Source organism: Somniosus microcephalus, unplaced genomic scaffold (assembly GCF_052327205.1).
Source record: "Somniosus microcephalus isolate GS21.2 unplaced genomic scaffold, FLI_Smic_1.0 unresolved_chr9, whole genome shotgun sequence".
Taxonomy (NCBI): Eukaryota; Metazoa; Chordata; class Chondrichthyes; order Squaliformes; family Somniosidae; genus Somniosus; species Somniosus microcephalus.
This window is the reverse complement of record NW_028225187.1, coordinates 25999232-26020861: the sequence shown is the minus strand read 5'-3', so window position 1 is coordinate 26020861 and position 21630 is coordinate 25999232. Positions and strand designations below refer to the sequence as shown.

Genomic DNA, 21630 nt, shown 5'->3' with positions numbered 1-21630 from the left:
TTGCAGCTTTCTCCGGGAGGGTAAGTCTCCAGGAGCTACGCTTTTAAAAAGCAGGCGCAAGGCCTGCTTTTAACAAGGTAAGTGCTGAATTAAGTTAAATTAAAACATTTTTTCCACAGTTTTATTATTTTTAAATACTTTAAAGAAAGTTTATTTTTAGCCCCGTTAGAAACTGTAATTAGTTTTTTCAAAAATTTAAATTATTGTTTAAAATAGTTATTTTATGTAATATATAGTTATTTTAAAAACGTGATTTAAAAAAAAATTTATTTAAAATTTTAATGATGTTTTGGGGCTGAATTGTATTCATAGATTTGACAGCTCTTCCTGTCAAATCCATGAATACAAATTCCCTGCTACGATTGGCTCTCCATGGCCCACGTGATCCCAGGGGACGCTTCGAACTAACTGCGTCCCTGGGATACGCAAGCACTGCGCGCCGGCAGCTGGAGGAGGCCCAGGATCGGAATCCGACGTGGGCCCACAGCTCAACGGCCGGCGCGCTAGGTAAGTGCAGGTCGGAGGCTTGCACCCGCGGGAAGCCTCCGACCCGAATTTCTGGGCCTTCTCAGAGTTCTTGGCCAAGACACCAAAATAGGTAGCAACCGGTAGTATTGGGCAATAGACCAAGAATTTATTAAGCATAGTACAAAGTAATATACTTAACAACAGGCGATAGTTTCATGAGTAGCTCGCCACCCTTGGGGGGGAGAAATTCGGTTTCGCCCCGGCGCAAATTTTAGCGCCTGGCGCAAATTATCATCTCCGACTGCAAACTTGGCTTCTATCGCCCCTGGAGGTGATTGGAGCGCAAAATCAGACGCTACACACCTCTCTTAAGGCGCTAATGCCGAGGAGCGAGGCGCTACCTCAGAGCGCTGGCGAAGCTCATGTGATGTCAGTCAGCAATGGAACACAGACACACTGGCGCCAGCCAGTTCTTAAAGGGGAGGGTTGATCTTGATCCACACCCTGCTCATTGCAGCCTTGAATCTTGGCCTGGAGAGACCTGTACATCAAATCTGCTGGAAAGAACAATGGAGAGGACCCAGGGAAAGAGCTCAGAGTGCAGCCCCCATAGTCTCTTCTAAATCGATGCAAGGAAGGTCAAATCAAAATGAACCTGCAAAGTGCTGCTCAGTACCCAAAACTCCTTCACACAGCGTTGAATCTCTCCAGAAGGCTCTCTCGCAAAAATGTGGCCGCGAAAAATAGGCAGGGAGCGGTCGCCTTTGTATAGCGCTCCCCCAGTCCCTTCCCGACTGCAAAATGTTCCCTATCAACCTGTCGTTGCTAGCGGCAGGCGGTAAGGCAGGGGGCGCCACTGAATATCCGGTCCGGGGTGCTACTGTTGTGTTGCACGCTTGACTGACGTCACGATCTGCGGGCGCAGGAGATCGTGGCGGTAGTGTTTAGCGCCACTGCAAAATGTCTGGTCGATTTCGTGAGTGGCGCAAACATCGCCGCGCCCGGGCGCTAGTTGCTCTGCGCCCCATAAGCGCCCTCTTAGTGCGCTAACAGGAGGCGCAAAGCAACCAAATTATTCCCCCTTGGCCTCTGGAGCCTCTTGGACACAGGTGACGTCGTCTTCAGTCTGTTCCTTCGCTCTTTGGTCGTCGCGGTAGATCTGTGTGAAGTTGTTCTTTGAGTATCGGGGTTTTATCCCTTTTCTTATCAAACGTTCGTTTGACCAGTGTTCATATGACGGTCCTCAACAAAATCACCTTCTTTAATTAGTTCTAATGGTCAAAATACCATTGTCACTCAGATCAAGGTTGTCATCTTGGCCCCGCCTGGCCCCGTATATTATCTACAACTTTACCGTGTTCATCGTTATTGTTCTGCCCTTGCAGCGCGTTCCTATGCAGAGCTAGACAGATAGCTAACAACTTGATATCTTCCCATAAAAATCACAAGGCTTGACTTTTCTTGTAAACTTTACTGAAAGATTCTTATTGTGAAACTGAAGTACAATACAGAAATGGAAGCACACATTAGTATACAAGCACATAACTGATATGTATACACAAATTTAGGTACGCCTGAGCAACACAGTACATTTGGCATGTAACTCACCAAACACGTGGAAACACCGCTTACTGTGAATATGCATTCAGCAAACTGGAAGGCATTCTCTTTAAATTAGCCCTGTACATAGTGCATCAAAATACAGCTACAAGTTAACCAGCTAGACAGAGAGCGAGCACTTCACGGCTAGCTGTGTAAGTTTGCTTACAGAGAAAAGTTACAAACTAAACATTTTCTGCAAAATATAGTGTACACTAATCATCTATAACATTCTCAAGTACTTACAGACAAATAATATCCAAGACTCAAGCGTGGCAACAATATAACTTCCCAGACCGTGTGCAGCTGTAGGTCTGTGATATACAGTAGTTTACTTTACTGCACTTACTGTGCGTTACTGCACTTTACTGCACTTTTACTGCAGTTGCTAGGTACCAAATATCCACTAGGTGGCGGCACACAATGGGAATCGACCCAACTTACTCAAACCCCTGAATTAACTGGAAAACTAACATAAATTGCTAAAGAGAGACAGCACAGTTATCTTGTTTATACGTTCTTCACCCCATTGGAATTTACCTTATCTCTCTCATTTCTAGCTTCTCCAAGCAGTACAGGGCCTCGTCAGCTGCCTGTTATCAGAACTAGTCAAGGCTGTTTCCGACTGTCCTTGCGGTTACATTTTGAACAAGCCTTAGTATTTTAGTTACCCAGGGAATTATGGGTAAGGTTAGTTGGTCAATGGGCTGCACTTAAATTTATACATATGGTTCTCATCTGCTAAGGACCTCTAAATATCAGTCTTTCGCACAAGGGTTAGAGATTCATACTAATTCGGTTGCTTGAATCTTTCAGGTACGGCAGAGTGTATACCACAGCCGACCCCTACCATCACGCACTAGGACCTGCCGCGACTTACGGTGTCGGAACAGTGGTGAGTGCCCAAAGTAGTACAGAATGCAAATAAGACTGCATAATCAAATAATTGATTGGAAGTGGAATCAATAATCTGTGATATCCCCTGTGTTGCGTTTATGTCCTACAATGGGGGATATCTGAGCACGTGGAGTATAAAAAGGATATAGAGGCACTGGAGAGGGGGGCAGAGAAGATTTACAAGGATGATACCGGAAATGCGAGGGTATACCTATCAGGAAAGGATGTACCTCTTGACGTAAGAAAACTACTAGGCACTTGGTCTAAGCGTTAAACAAAGCTTTAATCAACTGTTTTACAACATGGAGATCTAGTTGTGTCCTTCACTAGTTCTGTAAAAGAATGTCCTGAGCAAGCTGGGCCCATGCCCGAGTATTTATACTCTCCCCGGACAGCGCCACCAGCAGGCCGCCCAGTATTATTTCATAAGGCATTTTCACATGAATGGCAAGATTCAGGTCACCTCTCTTGAAAAAAGAAGGCTGAGTGGGGGGGGGGGGGTGCGGGGGGGGGCGACCTAATAGAGGTCTTTATAATTATGAAAGGTTTTGATAGAGTGGATACAGAGAGAATGTTTCCACTTGTGGGGAAGAGCATAACTAGAGGCCATCAATATAAGATAGTCACCAAGATATCCAATAAGGAATTCAGAAGAAAATTCTTTACCCAGAGAGTGGTGAGAATGTGGAACTCGCTACCACAGGGAGTGGTTGAGGCGAATAGTATGGATGCATTTAAGGGGAGGCTAGACAAACATCTGAGGGAGAAGGGAATAGAGGGTTATGCTGATAGATTTAGATGAGGAAAGACGGGAGGAGGCTCGAGTGGAGCATAGATGCCGGCATGGACTGGTTGGGCCGAATGGCCTGTTTCTGTGCCGTATATCCGATGTAATCCTATGTATGAGTCAGGGAACAGGTTGCAGAATGGATAGCAAGCTGGCTACAAAACACAGAACACAGAGCAGGGGTTAAAGGTTGTTACCCAGACTGGCAAAAGGTGGGAAGTGGTGTTCCACAGGGATCGGTGCTGGGAACATTGATGCTCACAGTTCACATCACCGATTTGGACTCGGGAATTGGAAGTACCATTTCAAAAGTTGCGGACAACTCCAAATTGGGGGGCATAGTTCGTACTGAGGAAGAATGCGACGGAATATAGGAAGACAAAGTACTGATGGCACAGGGAATGATTGAAGCGAATTTAAGGGAAGCTCGATAAACACATGAGGGAGAAAGGGATAGAAGGACATGCTGGTAGGGTGAGAGATAGAGGGGTGGGTGGAGGCTGGTGTGGAGCATAACTGCCCACAAACATCAGTTGGACCGAATGGCCTGTTTCAGAGCTGTAGAGTCTATCAATAATCTGCGATATCCCTTGTATAGAGTTATATCAATAATATGAGGCACTCCTGTATTGGGCTATATCAATAATCTGAGATATCCCCTGACATGAATCAGTTATTCATGAAAGAAAGACTTATGAAATAATACTGAGAGGCCTGCGGGTGGCGCTGTCCAGGGAGAGTATAAATACTCGGGCACGGGCCCAGCTTGCGTAGGACATTCTTTAACAGGAACTAGTGAAGGACACAACTAGACCTCCATGTGGTAAAACAGTTGATTAAAGCTTTGTTTAACGCTTAGACCAAGTGCCTAGTAGTTTTCTTACGTCATCCCCTGTATAGAGTTATATCAATAATATGAGGCGCCCCTGTATTGGGATGCATGTCCACAGATCCCTGAAGGTAGCAGGACAGGTAGATAAGGTGGTTAAGAAGGCGCATGGGATACTTGCATTTATTAGCTGAGGCATAGAATATAAGAGCAGGGAGGTTTATGCTTGAACTGTATAAAACACTAATTAGGCCGCAGCTAGAATACTGGGTGCAGTTCTGGTCACCGCATTACAGGAAGGATGTGATTGCACTAGAGGGGGTGCAGAGGAGATTTACGAGGATGTTGCCTGGGCTGGGGAATTTTAGCTATGAGGAAAGTTTGGAGAGGCTGGGGTTGTTATCTTTGGAACAGAGGAGACTGAGGGGAGATTTAATTGAGGTGTATAAAATGATGAGGGGCCTAGATAGAGTGGATAGGAAGGACCTATTTCCCTGAGCAGAGGGGTCAATAACCAGGGGGCATAGATTTAAAGTCATTGGTTGGAGGTTTAGAGGGGATTTGAGGAGAAGTTTTTTCCACCCAGAGGGTGGTGGGGGTCTGGAACTCACTGCCTGAAAGGGTGGTAGAGGCAGAAACCCTCATCACATTTAAAAAGTACTTGGATATGCACTTGAAGTGCCGTAACCCACAGGGCTACGGACCCAGAGCTGGAAAGTGGGATTAGGGTGGATAGCTGTTTGTCGGCCAGCACGGACAAGATGGGCCGAATGGCCTCCTCCTGCGCTGCAAATGTCTATGATTCTATATCAATAATCTGCCATACCCCCTGTATAGAGTTTTTTTTTAATTTGTTTATGGGATGTGGGCATCTCTGGCAAGGCCAGCTTTTATTGTCCATCCCTAGTTGCCCCTTGAGAAGGTGGTGGTGAGCCGCCTTCTTGAACCGCTGCAGTCCGTGTGGTGAAGGTGCTCCCACAGTGCTGTTAGGGAGGGAGTTCCAGGATTTTGACCCAGCGACGATGAAGGATCGGCCGATATATTTCCAAGTCGGGGATGGTGTGTGACTTGGAGGGGAACTTGGAGGTGGTGGTGTTCCCATGCGCCTGCTGCCCTTGTCCTTCTAGGTGGAAGAGGTGGCGGGTTTGGGAGGTGCTGCCGAAGAAGCCTTGGTGAGTTGCTGCAGTGCATCTTGTAGATGGTACACACTGCAGCCATGGTGCGCCGGTGGTGGAGGGAGTGAATGTTTAAGGTGGTGGATGGGGAGCCAAACAAGCGGGCTGCTTTGTCCTGGATGGTGCCACGCTTCTTGAGTGTTGTTGGAGCTGCACTCATCCAGGCAAGTGGAGAGTATTCCATCACACTCCTGACTTGTGCCTTGTAGATGGTGGAAAGGCTTTGGGGAGTCAGGAGGTGAGACACTCCCCGTAGAATTCCCAGCCTCTGGCCTGCTCTTGTAGTCACAGTATTATCAGTAGTATGAGGCACCCCTGTATTGGGCTATATCAATAATTTGAGAGATTCCCTGTGTTCTTGGATGTATTTTTGCTCCCTCGCGTCTCAATGATAATTGCTGACCACTACCTTTCTTTGTCTCATTCCAGGCCAGTCTGTATCGAGGAGGTTACAACAGGTTCACTCCGTACTAAACAGGGGGGCCATTGACTGAGCAGCCTTTACCTGCTGATGGCCGTGAGGTTGGGGGTATGGGTGGCCCCCGTTGCTGCACTCGCTGGATAACGTAAAGTTCCTTCCCCTCTCTGGGGTGAAATGTGCCTTGGACCTTCTGTGCTGTGCAAACCGTAACTGCTTGGATTTTAGGAAGCAACACTCCTGACTTGTTGAGTTTACTCGCGGAAGATGTGTTGGATGCAGTCAGGGGGCGTGCAAATGGGCTTGCACCCAGATCCTAACCATCTCACGAATGTTAACCACGGGAGGGAGTCAGTATGATTATTTATATTAACACTCGAGAAATAACGTTTGCTTTTCAGATGTGTTAAAGTTGCCTTGACTGAAGCAGGAGGGAGCAATGATTTGGAATTTTGGCACGAGCTTTCTTGGGTGTTGGATGCAGCTTCCTTCTCCTGGGTTTCTTCTCCCCGGAATTGCAAAGTATCAAGTTGACTAGGAGTAGTCCACCTGGGCTTTTTTTATAAAGATGGCACATGCAATCAATTGCGTTTCCCTCCCAACCTCGCTTTCTTTTTTTTGAAGTTCTGCTTGCCAACCTTGATACATGACACACAACATTATAGCACAGAAAGAGGCCATGCCGGTCTTTGTGCGCCACGCGAGCCTCCTCCCATCCCTACTTCATCTCACCCCGTTGCCATAAACCTTTTATTTATTTCCCCTTCATGTACTTGTCTAGCTTCCACCCCCCCCCCACCCAAAAATGCCCTTGAGGGGGGTGTTTTAGAACTCGAAAAGAGATTGAGGTTGGGTCTCACGATCAGACTCAACCAATTAGGGAGGGCGAGGATGGAGTTTAGAACGATATCTGCTGACATCAATTCTGCAAAGAGGATCGCTGATAGAGAGGCTCTCTCTGTGGAGGGGATCACTGACAGAGAGTGACTCTCTGTAGAAGGGATCACTGATAGGGAGACTCTATAAAGGGGATCAGTGTTAGTGAGACACTCTCTGTAAAGGGGATCACTGATAGCGAGACTCTCTCTATAGAGGGGATCAGTGATAGTGAGACGCTCTCTATAAAGGGGATCACTGATAGCGAGACTCTCTCTATAGAGGGGATCAGTGATAGTGAGGCTCTCTCTAGAGGGGATCTCTGATAGCGAGACTCTCTATATAAAGGGGATCACTGATAGCGAGACTCTCTCTATAAAGGGGATCACTGATAGCGAGACTCTCTCTATAAAGGGGATCTCTGATAGGGAGACTCCATAAAGGGATCACTGATAGGGAGACTCTCTCTCTAGAGGGGATCTCGGATAGTGAGACTGTCTCTAGAGGGGATCTCGGATAGTGAGACTCTCTCTAGAGGGGATCTCGGATAGTGAGACTCTCTCTAGAGGGGATCTCAGATAGCGAGACTCTATATAAAAGGGATCACTGATAGTGAGGCACTCTCTCTAGAGGGGATCGCTGACAGAGAGACTGTCTCTAGAGGGGATCTCGGATAGTGAGACTCTCTCTCTAGAGGGGATCTCGGATAGTGAGGCTCTCTATATAAAGGGGATCTCTGATAGTGAGACTCTATATAAACGAGATCTCTGATAGCGAGACTCTCTATATAAAGGGGATCGCTGATAGTGAGGCTGTCTCTATAAAAGAGTTCAACACAGTGAGACTCCATTTGTCAATGGGTGCTGATAATGAGAGTTCTCCTATGAATTGTCAATTCTGATGGAGATGCTCCCTCCATCAGGGGAATCATTGATACCGTGAGCTCAGCATTAAACAGGTAGATCTGCTGATGACTCCCTCTTTAAGACTATGCATGGGTTTGTGACATACTTTGATCTGGAACGCCCTGCCTGAAAGGGCGGGGGAAACAGATTCGACAATAACTTACAAAAAGGGAATTGGATAAATACGGGAAGGGGAACATTTTTGTAGGGCTATGGGGAGAGAGCGGGGGAGTGGGACTAATTGGATAGCTCGACCAAAGAGCCGGCAGAGGGACGATGGGCCCCCAATGGCCTCCTTCTGTGCTGTATCATTCTATGATTATGGAAGTGTCGTCGGTATCAGTGAGAGAATCGTGTCTGCCACATTACCAATAAGTTAGAGCCTCTATCATTACAGGAACGAAGGTTCCAGGGTTGTTCTTACTTTGGGTGACAGTGTATATCGGACGATATCGGATCAGCAGCCCATTATACATCCCTCCCCCTGTTTATTTCCATTGCAAGGCCACGACCTCCTCTTGAAGATTCTGGGTGGAGCTCAATGTTGAGGCAGTGTAATGGGAGATCTATTCTTCGACTAGCATGTCTTATTCTTGACCTTGGAGTGCCTAATAAGGCAGAGTGGAGGGAGCTTTACTGTGTATCTAACCCATGCTGTACCTGCCCTTGGAGTGTTTGATGGGACAGTGTAGAGGGAGCTTTACTCTGTATGTAACCCGTGCTGTCCCTGCCCTGGGAGTGTTTGATGAGACAGTGTAGAGGGAGCTTTACTCTGTATCTAACCTGTGCTGTCCCTGCCCTGGGAGTGATTGATGGGACAGTGTAGAGGGATCTTTACTCTGTATCTAACCCGTGCTGTACCTGCCCTGGGAGTGTTTGATGGGACAGTGCAGAGGGAGCTTTACTCTGTATCTAACCCTGTGCTGTACCTGCACTGGGAGTGTTTGATGGGACAGTGTAGAGGGAGCTTTACTCTGTATCTAACCCGTGCTGTACCTGCCCTGGGAGTGTTTGATGGGACAGTGTAGAGGGAGCTTTACTCTGTATCTAACCCGTGCTGTACCTGCCCTGGGAGTGTTTGATGAGACAGTGTAGAGGGAGCTTTACTCTGCATCTAACCCGTGCTGTACCTGCCCTGGGAGTGTGGATGGGACAGTGTAGAGGGAGCTTTACTCTGCATCTAACCCATGCTGTACCTGCCCTGGGAGTGTTTGATGAGACAGTGTAGAGGGAGCTTTACTCTGTATCTAACCCGTGCTGTACCTGCCCTGGGAGTGTTTGAAGGGACCGTGTAGAGGGAGCTTTACTCTGTCTCTAACCCGTGCTGTACCTGCCCTGGGAGTGTTTGATGGGACAGTGTAGAGGGAGCTTTACTCTGTATCTAACTGGTGCTGTACCTGCCCTGGGAGTGTTTGATGGGACAGTGTAGAGGGAGCTTTACTCTGTAACTAACCCGTGCTGTACCTGCCCTGGGAGTGTTTGATGGGACAGTGTAGAGGGAGCTTTACTCTGTATCTAACCAGTGCAGTACCTGCCCTGGGAGTGTTTGATGGGACAGTGTAGAGGGAGCTTTACTCTGTATCTAATCCTGTGCTGTACCTGCGCTGGGAGTGTTTGATGGGATAGTGTAGCGGGAGCTTTACTCTGTATCTAACCCTGTGCTGTACATGCGCTGGGAGTGTTTGATGGGACAGTGTAGAGGGAGCTTTACTCTGTATCTAACCCCATGCTGTACCTGACCTGGCAGTTATTGATGGGGCAGTGTAGAGGGAGCGCTACTCTGTATCTAGCCCGTGCTGTACCTGCCCTGGGAGTGTTTGATGGGGCAGTGTAGAGGGAGCTTTACTCTGCATCTAACCCGTGCTGTACCTGCCCTGGGAGTGTTTGAAGGGACAATGTAGAGGGAGCTTTACTCTGTATCTAACCCGTGCCGTACCTGCCCTGGGAGTGTTTGACGGGACAGTGTAGAGGGAGCTTTATTCTGTATCTAACCCGTGCCGTACCTGCCCTGGGAGTGTTTGAAGGGACAGTGTAGAGGGAGCTTTACTCTGTATCTAACCCGTGCTGTACCTGCCCTGGGAGTGTTTGATGGGACAGTGTAGAGGGAGCTTTACACAGTACCTAACCCGTGCTGTACCTGCCCTGGGAGTGTTTGATGGGACAATGTAGAGGAATCTTTACTTTGTATCTTACCCCGTGCTGTACCTGCCCTGGGAGTGTTTGATGGGGCAATGTAGAGGGATCTTTACTCTGTATCTAATCCGTGCTGTACCTGCCCTGGGAGTGTTTGATGGGACAGTGTAGAAGGAGCTTTACTCTGTATCTAACCTGTGCTGTACCTGCCCTGGGAGTGTTTGATGGGACAGTGTGGAGAGAGCTTTACTCTGTATCTAGCCTGTGCTGTACCTGCCCTGGGAGTATTTGAAGGGGCAGTGTAGAGGGAGCTTTACTCTGTATCTAACCCGTGCTGTACCTGCCCTGGGTGTGTTTGATGGGACAGTGTAGAGGGAGCTTTACTCTGTATCTAACCCGTGCTGTACCTGCCCTGGGTGTGTTTGATGGGACAGTGTAGAGGGAGCTTTACTTTGTATCTAACCCATGCTGTACCTGCCCTGGGAGTGTTTGATGGGACAGTGTAGAGGGAGCTTTACTCTGTATCTAACCCATGCTGTACCTGCCCTGGGAGTGTTTGATCGGACAGTGTAGAGGGAGCTTTACTCTGTATCTAACCCGTGCTGTACCTGCCCTGGGAGTGTTTGATGGGACAGTGTAGAGGGAGCTTTACTCTGTATCTAACCCGTGCTGTACCTGCCCTGGGAGTGTTTGATGGGGCAGTGTAGAGGGAGCTTTACTCTGTATCTAACCCGTGCTGCACCTGCCCTGGGAGTGTTTGATGGGACAGTGTAGAGGGAGTTTTATTCTGTATCTAACCCAGTGCTTTACCTGCCCTGGGAGTGTTTGATGGGACAGTGTAGAGGGAGCTTTACTCTGCATCTAACCCATGCTGTACCTGCCCTGGGAGTGTTTGATGGGGCAGTGTAGAGGGAGCTTTACTCTGTATCTAACCTGTGCTGTACCTGCCCTGGGAGTGTTTGATGGGACAGTGTAGAGGGAGCTTTGCCCTGTATCTAACCCCGTGCTGTACCTGCCCTGGGAGTGTTTGATGGGACAGTGTAGAGGGAGCTTTACTCGGTATCTAACCCGTGCTTTACCTGCCCTCGGAGTGTTTGATGGGACAGTGTAGAGGGAGCTGTACTCTGTATCTGACCCGTGCTCTACCTGAGTACTGGCTGTTGATAGGAAGTGTAAATAGTGAAATCTGTTCCATTCCCAGCACCAAAAACCCTCCCCTTGACGATCCCAAATGCATTCTCAGTTCCATTCCCTTTCAAAGATAAGGATGGAGATAAGTAACTACCAGCCTGGTTCCCCTTCTACAGATGAGGGAGGCAACCCATGAAAATAGTTGGAAATGGCCTGGAGCGCCTCGGAATTTATTCCCTCTTCTCTGGCTCCATCTTCCTTAGGTTTTCCATTAGAAAGAAGAAAGACCTTGGGGTAAAAATTCATCATCCGGTATCGGACTTGCCACCCGATATACGCAGCGCCTGGTTTTCCATTCCAGTAATATGGGCATCTGATCTGATACCGCCTGTTTCGCGCAACCGCCCTCGAGGAATTTCTACACCCTTGCATTTATTTAGCACCTTTCCCGACCTCAAGTGGCCCCGAAGCATTCTACAGCTTTGAAAGGCGCAGTCGATAGCATACAATAAAGAACTGGGAGACTTTTTCTCCTCCATCCTTTCAAAAGAAGCCCCCACCTGTTCCTTTGACATGCGAGTCAACCTCCAGGTTGCACAGGGTGAAGCTAAGACTTAGTATCATTGGCAGTTACTGTGGGGGGTGCGGGGGGAGGGGGTTAGTGGCGAGAGCGAGGACCAGGGTGTGTAGACGTAACTCACTCCCTATTTGAAAATTACCAATGCTTCCCTTATTTTTTTGTATATTTCCCGTGTAAATTCCTACACTAATATTTAAGATGGGAACTGCCTCGCTACACCTGTCACGCTGTAATTGCACCCTCCCGCCAGTGGAGGTGCTGGTCTGTAATTACACCCTTCCACCAGTGGAGGTGCTGGTGTGTAATTACACCCTCCCGCCAGTGGAGGCGCTGGTCTGTAATTACCCCCTCCCGCCAGTGGAGGTGCTGGTCTGTAATTACACCCTCCCGCCAGTGGAGGCGCTGGTCTGTAATTACACCCTCCCGCCAGTGGAGGCGCTGGTCTGTAATTACTCCCTCCCGCTAGTGGAGGCGCTGGTCTGTAATTACACCCTCCCGCCAGTGGAGGCGCTGGAGGTAGAGTCTAATTACAGTGTGACAATTTGACAGTGGCCATTTCCATTGTGAATTTGACCGTAGGAAGTGCTAAGCGAAGCAGAGCTAAGATTCTTACTATCTCATTGAATATAAAGCAGAACCATACCAAGAGCTCGTCAGAAGGAACACTTCTCTCAACATCTGCCTCTGCCACTTCTTCCTCTCCCTGCTGTCCTGCACTTGCTCAGAAATTTCTTATTTTGTGATGGTTTGTGCATGTAGACTAAGATTAATAATAAAGTTTCATGGTTTTGTACACTACCGTGCATGGACTGGTTGCATTTTTACGTAACTCTCTTTGCACGGGCAGAATGGGATTAGTTTCTGCTCTCTCTCTCTCTCCTTTCTCCTTGCCTTTATGTCCGTTACTCCTTCTGCTCCAGGTGTCTCTGCCGCACGCATCCTCACTTTTTGTTTCTGTTCACCGTGTGTTCACTCAGCTGTTTACAATCTATATTAATGACTTGGAGGGAGGGGCCGAGTGCGCTGTGGCCACATTTGCTGATGATACAAAGACAGGCGGGAAAGCAAGGCGTGAAGAGGACACAAAGAATCTGCAAAGGGATACAGATAGGTTAAGCGAGTGGGCGAAAAATTTGGCAGATGGAGTACAACGTGGGAAAATGTGAGGTTGTCCACTGTGGTCAGAAAAATACAAAAGCAAATGATTATTTAAAGGGAGAGAGATTACAAAATGCTGCGGTAAAGAGGGATCGGGGGTCCTCGTGCATGAATCACAGAAAAGTTAGCATGCAGGTACAGCAAGTAATTGGGAAGGCAAATGGAATGTTGGCCTTTATTGCAAGGGGGGGATGGAGTGTAGAAGTAGGGAAGTCCTGCTACCACTGTACAGGGCGTTGGTGAGACCACATCTGGAGTATTGCGTACAGTTTTGGTCGCCTTATTTAAGGAGGGATATACTTGCATTGGAGGCAGTTCAGAGACGATTCACTAGGTTGACTCCTGAGATGAAGGGGTTGACGTATGAGGAAAGGTTGAGCAGGTTGGGCCTATACTCATTGGAGTTTAGAAGAATGAGAGGGGATCTGATTGAAACATAAGATTGTGAGGGGGCTGGATGGGGTGGATGCAGAGATGTTTCCCCTCGTGGGCCCGTCTTGAACTAGGGGGCATAATCTTAGAATAAGGGGCTGCCCTTTCAAAACTGAGATGAGGAGAAACTTCTTCACTCAGAGGGTAGTAAATCTATGGAATTTGCTACCTCAGAGAGCTGTCGAAGCTGCGACATTAATTAAATTCAAAACAGAGATAGACAGTTCCCTAGCTGATAAGGGAATTAGGGGTTACGGGGAGCGGGCAAGGAAGTGGACGCGAGTCTGGGTTCGGATCAGCCATGATCCTATTGAATGGCGGAGCAGGTCCGAGGGGCCGTATGGCCTACTCCTGCTCCTACTTCTTATGTTTCTTATAAGATTCTCAGGGAGCTTGACAAGGTAGATGCAGAGATGTTTCCCCTCGTGGGGGAATCTAGAACTAAGGGGCATAGTTTCAGAATAAGGGGGCACCCATTTAAAACAGAGGTGAGGAGGAATTTCTTCTCTCAGAGGGTCTTTGGAATTCTCTACCCTGGAGAGCTGTGGAGGCTGGGTCATTGAATATATTTAAGATGGAGATAGATGGATTTTTGAACGATAAGGGAGTCAAGGGTTATGGGGAGCGGGTAGGGAAATGGAGCTGAGGCCAAAATCAGATCAGCCATGATTTGATTGAATGGCGGAGCAGGCTCGAAGGGCCAAGTGGCCGACTCCTGCTCCTATTTCTTATGTACTTATGCCTTATCTGTCCTGCCATTCTACTTTCACGATGTGGGGGAGGGTTTTTATAACTTAATATATTGTATGCTCTCTCACAATCTCCTGTTCCTTTCCTTACTGTGTGCTCTTCCAGGTCACTCTATTACTGCCACTGCGCTCTCATTCCAACCTCATTCCCACTGTCGGAATTCCCAGTGCTTTCTTTCCTGGATCTGCACTTTGCAAACTGGGAGCATCCCAAAGGAACGGAGAATGGCAACTAGTACACGACCTGTTATAGAAACAAGCCAACTAAGCTAGGAAAATCTCGACCAGCTCGTCCGACCTGTGACTTGATTAATCGCCATTGGTTTGCTGAGAATTTATTGTAAACATAGACTTTCCAAGGGCGTTTGATGAATGAACACGTAAGAGGCTTCCCCTGGGTCTAGAACGAGGGGTCACAGTCTCAGGATACGGGGTAGGACATTTAGGACTGAGGTGAGGAGAAATTTCTTCACTCAGAGGGTGGTGAAGCTGTGGAATTCTCTACCACAGAAGATTGTGGAGGCCAAGTCACTGAATATATTGAAGAAGGAGATAGATAGATTTCTAGACACAAAAGGCATCAAGGGGTATGGGGAGAGAGCGGAAACTTTCGATTAACCGGCACCTAAATAACCGGAAATGTCGGTTAACCGGCAAAATTCAGGAGTAGGTTCAGGTAACTTTTATTACTTGCCTTCGTCCATGAGTTGCTGTGCAAGGGTGTGGCTGCAGCTGTTGCTAAGCTACAGAGACGCTTGGAACTTGTGGCCATTGTTTTGAACCCGTTGCTAAGCAACAGGGTTTGTTGCTTTATACGGGGCTCTCAGCTCCGTATCTTTTACTATAGTGTTCGGTTATCCGGAATTTTTGATGAACCGGCACCACGTCGGTCCCGTCCGTGCCAGATAAAAAAAAGTTTCCTGTATTGAGATAGAGGATCAGCCATGATCATATTGAATGGCGGAGCAGGCTCGAAGGGCCGAATGGCCTACTCCTGCTCCTATTTATCTATGTTTCTATGTTAGGGTAAATGCAGGAACAGGAGGAGGAGGCCATTCAGCCCCTCGGGCCTGCTCCGCCATTCAATTAGACCATGGCTGTACCTGAACTCCATTCACCCACCTTTGCCCCATATCCCTTGAAACACTTATCTTCCATAAATCTATCGATCTCAACCTTGAACGTTCCAATTGACCCCCAGTGTCCACAGCTATTTGGGGGAGAGAGAGTCCCACATTTCCACTACCCTTTGTGTGAAAAAGTGCTTGCTGAGTTCCCTCAGGACCCATATTAAGATTGTGCCCACTTGATCTGGATTCCCCCATCCACCAGATGAACACATTTCTATATATCTGACCTACCAAACCCCTTTATCATTTTCAACACTATCATCACAGCTACAGTCTATGTGCCTGAGTGTTAATGAGCATATGCTTTTCATTCCTTCCTTCACAGTGACTGTGTTCTCATTCGTTTCATTACTAAACCTACACTGGCTCCCGGTCCGATGACGCCTCAATTTTAAAATCCACATCCTCCTCTTCAAATCCCTCCATGGCCCTCGCTCCTCCCTATCTCTGTAACCTCCTCCAGCCCCTACAATTCTCATCCACGTCTTCAAATCCCTCCATGGCCCTCGCCCTCTCCCTATCTCTGTAACCTCCTCCAGCCCTATAATTCTCATCCTCATGCTCAAATCCCTCTGTGGCCCTCCCCATCCCTATCTCTGTAACTTCCACCAGCCCTACAATTCTCATCCTCCTGTTCAAATCCCTCCATGGCCCCTCGCCCCCTCCCTATCTCTGTAACCTCCTCCAGCCCCTACAATTCTCATCCTCATGCTCAAATCCCTCCATGTCCCTCGCCCCTCTCCCTATCTCTGTAACCTCCTCCAGCCCCTACAATTCTCATCCTCCTGTTCAAATCCCTCCATGGTCCTCGCCCCCTCCCTATCTCTGTAACCTCCTCCAGCCCCTACAATTCTCATCCTGCTGTTCAAATCCCCCCATGGCCCCTCACCCCCTCCCTATCTCTGTAACCTCCTCCAGCCCCTACAATTCTCATCCTCCTGTTCAAATCCCTCCATGGTCCTCGCCCCCTCCCTATCTCTGTAATCTCCTCCAGCCCTACAGCCCTCTGAGATCTCTGCGCTCCTCCAATTTTGGCCTTTTGCGCACCCCGATTTTACTCGTCCCACCATTGGCGGCCGTGCCTTCAGCTGACTGGTTCCTACGCTCTGGAATTCCCTCCCTAAACCTCTCCGCCTCGCTACCTCTCTCTCCTCCTTTAAGACGCTCCTTCAAACCTACCCCTTTGACCAAGCTTGGTCATCTGTCCTTCTGTGGCTCGGTGTCAAAAATGTTTTTATTGATGTCGCTCTTGTTAAGCGCCTTGGGTCGTTGGAGGCGCTATATCAATGTAAGTTGTTGCTGTTTCCTCACTGTCTCTGCACGCTGATCTCTTCATTTATTGTCTTTACTCTCTTTCCTTTGGCACTCATAGCCTTCATTCATGTATTTAACTGCAGTCAGAGTCCTTCTGTAACTGTCTATAATCTCAATTATTTTTGTACACCCATCACTCATTCTTTGAATAATGTGTCAGAATTCTCAGTCCGTTCTCCTGTCTCTGGAGGAGCATTGATTTAATCATGGTCTCTATCCTTCATCTCTAAGAACATAAATATAAGAAACAGGAGCAGGAGTCGGCCATTTGGCCCCTCGAGCCTGCTCCGCCATTCAATAAGATCATGGCTGATCTTCTACCTCATCTGCACTTTCCCGCACTATCCCCATATCGCTTAATTCCCTTAATATTCAAAAATCTATCGATCTCTGTCTTGAATATGCTCAACGACTGAGCCTCCACAGCCCTCTGGGGTAGAGAATTCCAAAGATTCACCACCCTCGGAGTGAAGAAATTTCTCCTCATCTCAGTCCTAAATGGCCGACCCCTTATTTTGAGCCTGTGACCCCTGGTTCGAGACTCCTCAGCCAGGGGAAACATCCTCCCTGCATCTACCCTGTCAAGCTTTGTAAGAATTGTGTATGTTTCAATGAGCTCGCCTCTCATTCTTCTAAACGCGAGAGAATATAGGCCTAGTCGACTCAATCTCTCCTCATAGGAAAATCCCCCTATCCCAGGAACCAGTCTGGTGAACCTTTGTTGCACTCCCTCTATGGCAAGTATCCAGAAATTCGGGTCGGGGGCTTCCCGTGGGTGCAAGCCCCCGACCTGCACTTACCTAGCGCGCCGGTTGTTGAGCTGTAGGGCCCACATGGGATTCCGATCCTGGGCCTCCTCCAGCTGCCGGCGCACAGTGCTTGTGTATCCCAGGGGCGCAGTTAGTTCGATGCGTCCCCAGGGATCACGTGGGCCATGGAGAGCCAATGGTAGCAGGGAATGCTTCATTCATAGATTTGACAGGAAGACCTGTCAAATCTATGAATACAATTCAGTCCCAAAACATCACTAAAACTTCAAATAAATTTTTTTTAAAAATCACATTTTTAAAATAACTATAAATTGCATAAAATAACTATTTTAAACAATAATTTAAATTTTTGAAAAAATTACAGTTTCTAACAGGTCTAGAAATAAACTTACCTTTCTTTAATTATTTAAAAATAATAAACCTGTGGAAATTTTTTAAAATTTAACATAATTCACCACTTACCTTGTTAAAAGCAGGCCTTGTGCCTGCTTTTTAAAAGCGTAGCTCCTGGAGACTTACCCTCCCGGAGTAACCTGTAAAAAAAATGGAAGTTCCAGGCGTACGCGCTGCCTCTCTGGCGCGCGCGTTCGACCCGCGAACCCCTTCCTTCAAGGGAACGGAAGTTCCGGTTTCCCGCGCGTGCGCAGTGCATGCATGAAACTGGCACTTTCGTTGGGCCTACTCGTGAGTATCCCGTGCGTACTCATCCGTGGAGACCCGAAGTTCTGGCCCTAAACACTCTTCAGTCTTATCGCTTCTTTGTCTAACAGTCTAATTTCATTCTTGGATCTGTCTGAATCGTCATGGGTTTGTTGTCAATTGCTGTGCTATCATTCCTTCTTTTATAGGTCTGTACATGTGTTCTTTAATTTACCATCTTTCAAATCTTATTTCCCTTTTTCCTTGATCGACTGGCTTCATTCATCCTGGATTTAGTGCTTTGAATACTTAAGGAACTTTTAGCACTTGCAGTTATCAATATACTGTGCTCGCTTTCATTCCCTTCTTGTAGTATCTGCACTTCTTTAGATGAGTTAATTGCAACCTTCAATTTGCCACCTCCGCCCTCTATATTGCTACTTTCGCCGTTCTTGTCTCTTCGGACTAGATTTTGCCAATGGGCAGCTTTTGGAGGCGGGACTCCCACTTGTCGGGTTTTAGTCCCGCCTCCATTGACTTCTGGCCAACCCAGGCTATATTCCCTTGATTGACCTTGTTAAGCCTGCCCAGCGGGCTTAGCAGGCCAATTAAGGGGAAGCCGGTTACAGAGAACGTCAGCGTATGACGTTTCATCTGTCCAAAATGGCCTGCTCCTTCTCCTATTTCTCATGTTTATGTTCTTAGAGATGAAGGATAGAGACCATGAATAAATCAATGGTACTCCAGAGACAGGAGAACGGACTGAGAATTCTGACACAATATTAACAGGCTGTTAAGTGGCTATAATCCCCTTCCCGTCTCCAAGGAGACGGGACCCGGCGCGGGTCGGCTACCCACCAACCTGGCAAGATGGCACGGAGGCGGGATGGGCACCCGCCCACAGACTGTGCCATTTTCCTGGCAGTTCCGCCTCCATACCCACCTCCCCAGGGCTGGCACGATCGCCCAAGATTGCTGCAGTTGTACAGGGCCTTGGTGAGACCACACCTAGGGCATTGTGTGCAGTTTTGGTCGCCTTATCTGAGGAAGGATGTTCTTGCCATGGAGGGAGTGCAGCGAAGATTCACCAGACTGACACCTGGGATGGCAGGAATGACGTATGAGGAGAGATTGGGTCGATTGGGTTTATACTCGCTGGAGTTCAGAAGAATGAGAGGGGATCTCATTGAAACTTATAAAATTCTAACAGGACTAGACAGAGGAAGGATGTTCCTGATGGCGGCAGAGTCCAGAACCAAGGGTCACAGTCTAAGGATAAGGGGTAAGCCATTTAGGACAGAGGTGTGGAGGAATTTCTTCACCCAGAGAGTGGTGAACCTGTGGAATTCTCTACCACAGAAGGCAGTTGAGGCCAATTCATTAAGTATATTCAAGAAGTAGTTAGATATATTTCTTAAGGCTAAAGGGATCAAGGGACATGGGGAGAAGGCAGGGACAGGGTACTGAATTTGGATGATCAGCCATGATCTCAATAACTGGTGGAGCAGGTTCGAGGGGCTGAATGGCCTACTCCTGCTCCTATCTTCTATGTGTTTCACTTATGAGTTTGCATCCTCATTACTTGTCCCTGCACTCTCATCGTTTTCTTCATTTGCTACATTCATTCTCCTTTGTTAATTACTGCCCCGATACTCTCATTACTTTCTACATATCCATGCCATCGCCAAGACTGCCTAATTCTACCTCTGTAACATTGCCTGTCTCCGCCCCTGCCGCAGCTCATCTGCTGCTGAAACCCTCATCCAAGCCTTTGTTACCTCTAGACTTCACTATTCCAACGCACTCCTGGCTGACCCCCTTTCTTTATTTTAAAATTTGTTTATGGGATGTGGGCATCTCTGGCAAGCCCATCATTTAATGCCCATTCCCTAATTGCCCTTGAGAAGGTGGTGGTGAGCCGCCTTCTTAAACCGCTGCAGTCCGTCTGGTGAATGTGCTCTCACAGTGCTGGTCAGTAGGGAGCTTGTAACAACTGAGTGACGTGCGAGGCCATTTCAGAGAGTAATTAAGAGTCAAACCCCATTGCTGTGGGCCTGGAGACACATATAGGCCATTTAATTTATTTAATTAACTGAATTTGCATTCCCCAGCTGCTGTAGTGGGATTTGAACTCACATTTCCGCATCTTTAGTCTGGCCTCTAGATTACAAGTCTAGCGACATTACCATTATGCTACCATTCCCTTTTACTACACACTCATTCATTCATTCACTGCATGTACTCTCGTTCATTCACTGCCTGTACTCTCATTCATTCATTCACTGCCTGTACTCCCATTCATTCATTCACTGCCTGTACTATCATTTATTAATTCTCTGCCTGTACTCTCATTCATTCATTCATTGCTTGTACTCTCATTCATTCACTTACTGCCTGTAATATCATTTATTAATTCTCTGCCTGTACTCCCATTCATTCATTCAGTGCCTGCACTCTCATTCATTCATTCACTGCCTGTACTCTCATTCCTTCACTTACTGCCTGTACTCTTATTTATTAATTCTCTGCCTGTACTCTCATTCATTCATTCATTCACAGCCTGTACTCTCATTCATTCATTCACTGCCTGTACTCTCATTCATTCATTCACTGCCTGTACTCTCATTCATTCATTCGCTGCCTGTACTCTCTTTCATTCACTACTGTACTCCCATTCATTCATTGATTGCTTGTACTCTCATTCATTCACTTACTGCCTGTACTCTCATGTATTAATTCTCTGCCTGTACTCCCATTCATTCATTCACTGCCTGCAATCTCATTATTTCACTGCCTGTACTCTCATTCAGTCATTCACTGCCTGTACTCCCATTCATTCATTCACTGCCTGCACTCTCATTCATTCACTGCCTGTACTCTCATTCAGTCATGCACTGCCTGTACTCATATTCATTCATTCACTGCCTGTACTCTCATTGATTCATTCACTGCCTGTACTCTCATTGATTCATTCACTGCCTGCACTCACATTAATTCATTCACTGCCTGTACTCTCATTCATTCACTGCCTTTACTCTCATTCATTCATTCACTGCCTGTACTCTCATTCATTCATTCACTGCCTGTACTCTCATTCATTCATTGACTGCCTGTACTCTCATTCATTCATTGACTGCCTGTACTCTCATTCATTCATTCACTGCCTGTACTCTCATTCATTCATTCATTCACTGCCTGTACTCTCGTTCATTCGGCCACTGCCTGTACTCTCATTCATTCATTCATTGTCTGTACTCTCATTCATTCACTGCCTGTACACTCATTCATTCATTCACTGTCTGTACTCTCATTCATTCTTTCACTGTCTGTATTCTCATTCATTCACTGCCTATACTCTCATTCATTCATTCACTGTCTGTACTCTCATTCATTCACTGCCTGTACTCTCACTCATTCACTGCCTGTACTCTCATTCCTTCATTCCTTCATTCACAGCCTGTACTCTCATTCAGTCACTGTCCGTACTCTCATTCATTCATTCACTGCCTGTTCTCTCATTCATTCATTCACTGCCTGCGCTCTCATTCATTCATTCAGTCACTGCCTGTACTCTCATTAATTAATTATCTGCCTGTACTCTCATTAATTAATTATCTGCCTGTACTCTCATTCATTCATT

General features: G+C 47.3%; 1 protein-coding gene across 10 annotated transcripts in view; it reads left to right on the top strand.

The window, feature by feature from the left end:
* Positions 1 to 21630, top strand: part of rbfox1l (RNA binding fox-1 homolog 1, like) — a 185763-nt gene that overhangs the window by 138167 nt on the left and 25966 nt on the right. For 7 of the 10 annotated variants that reach the window (XM_085979663.1, XM_085979664.1, XM_085979659.1 and 4 more), the window contains 2 exons: positions 2884 to 2962; positions 6185 to 6321. In XM_085979663.1, the coding sequence (XP_085835789.1) occupies positions 2884 to 2962; positions 6185 to 6229 (124 nt within the window). In that variant the 3' untranslated portion in view covers positions 6230 to 6321. Of the gene's footprint in view, positions 1 to 2883; positions 2963 to 6184; positions 12597 to 21630 lie in introns of those variants that run through there. The other 3 variants (XM_085979662.1, XM_085979661.1, XM_085979660.1) reach the window with 3 other exon arrangements.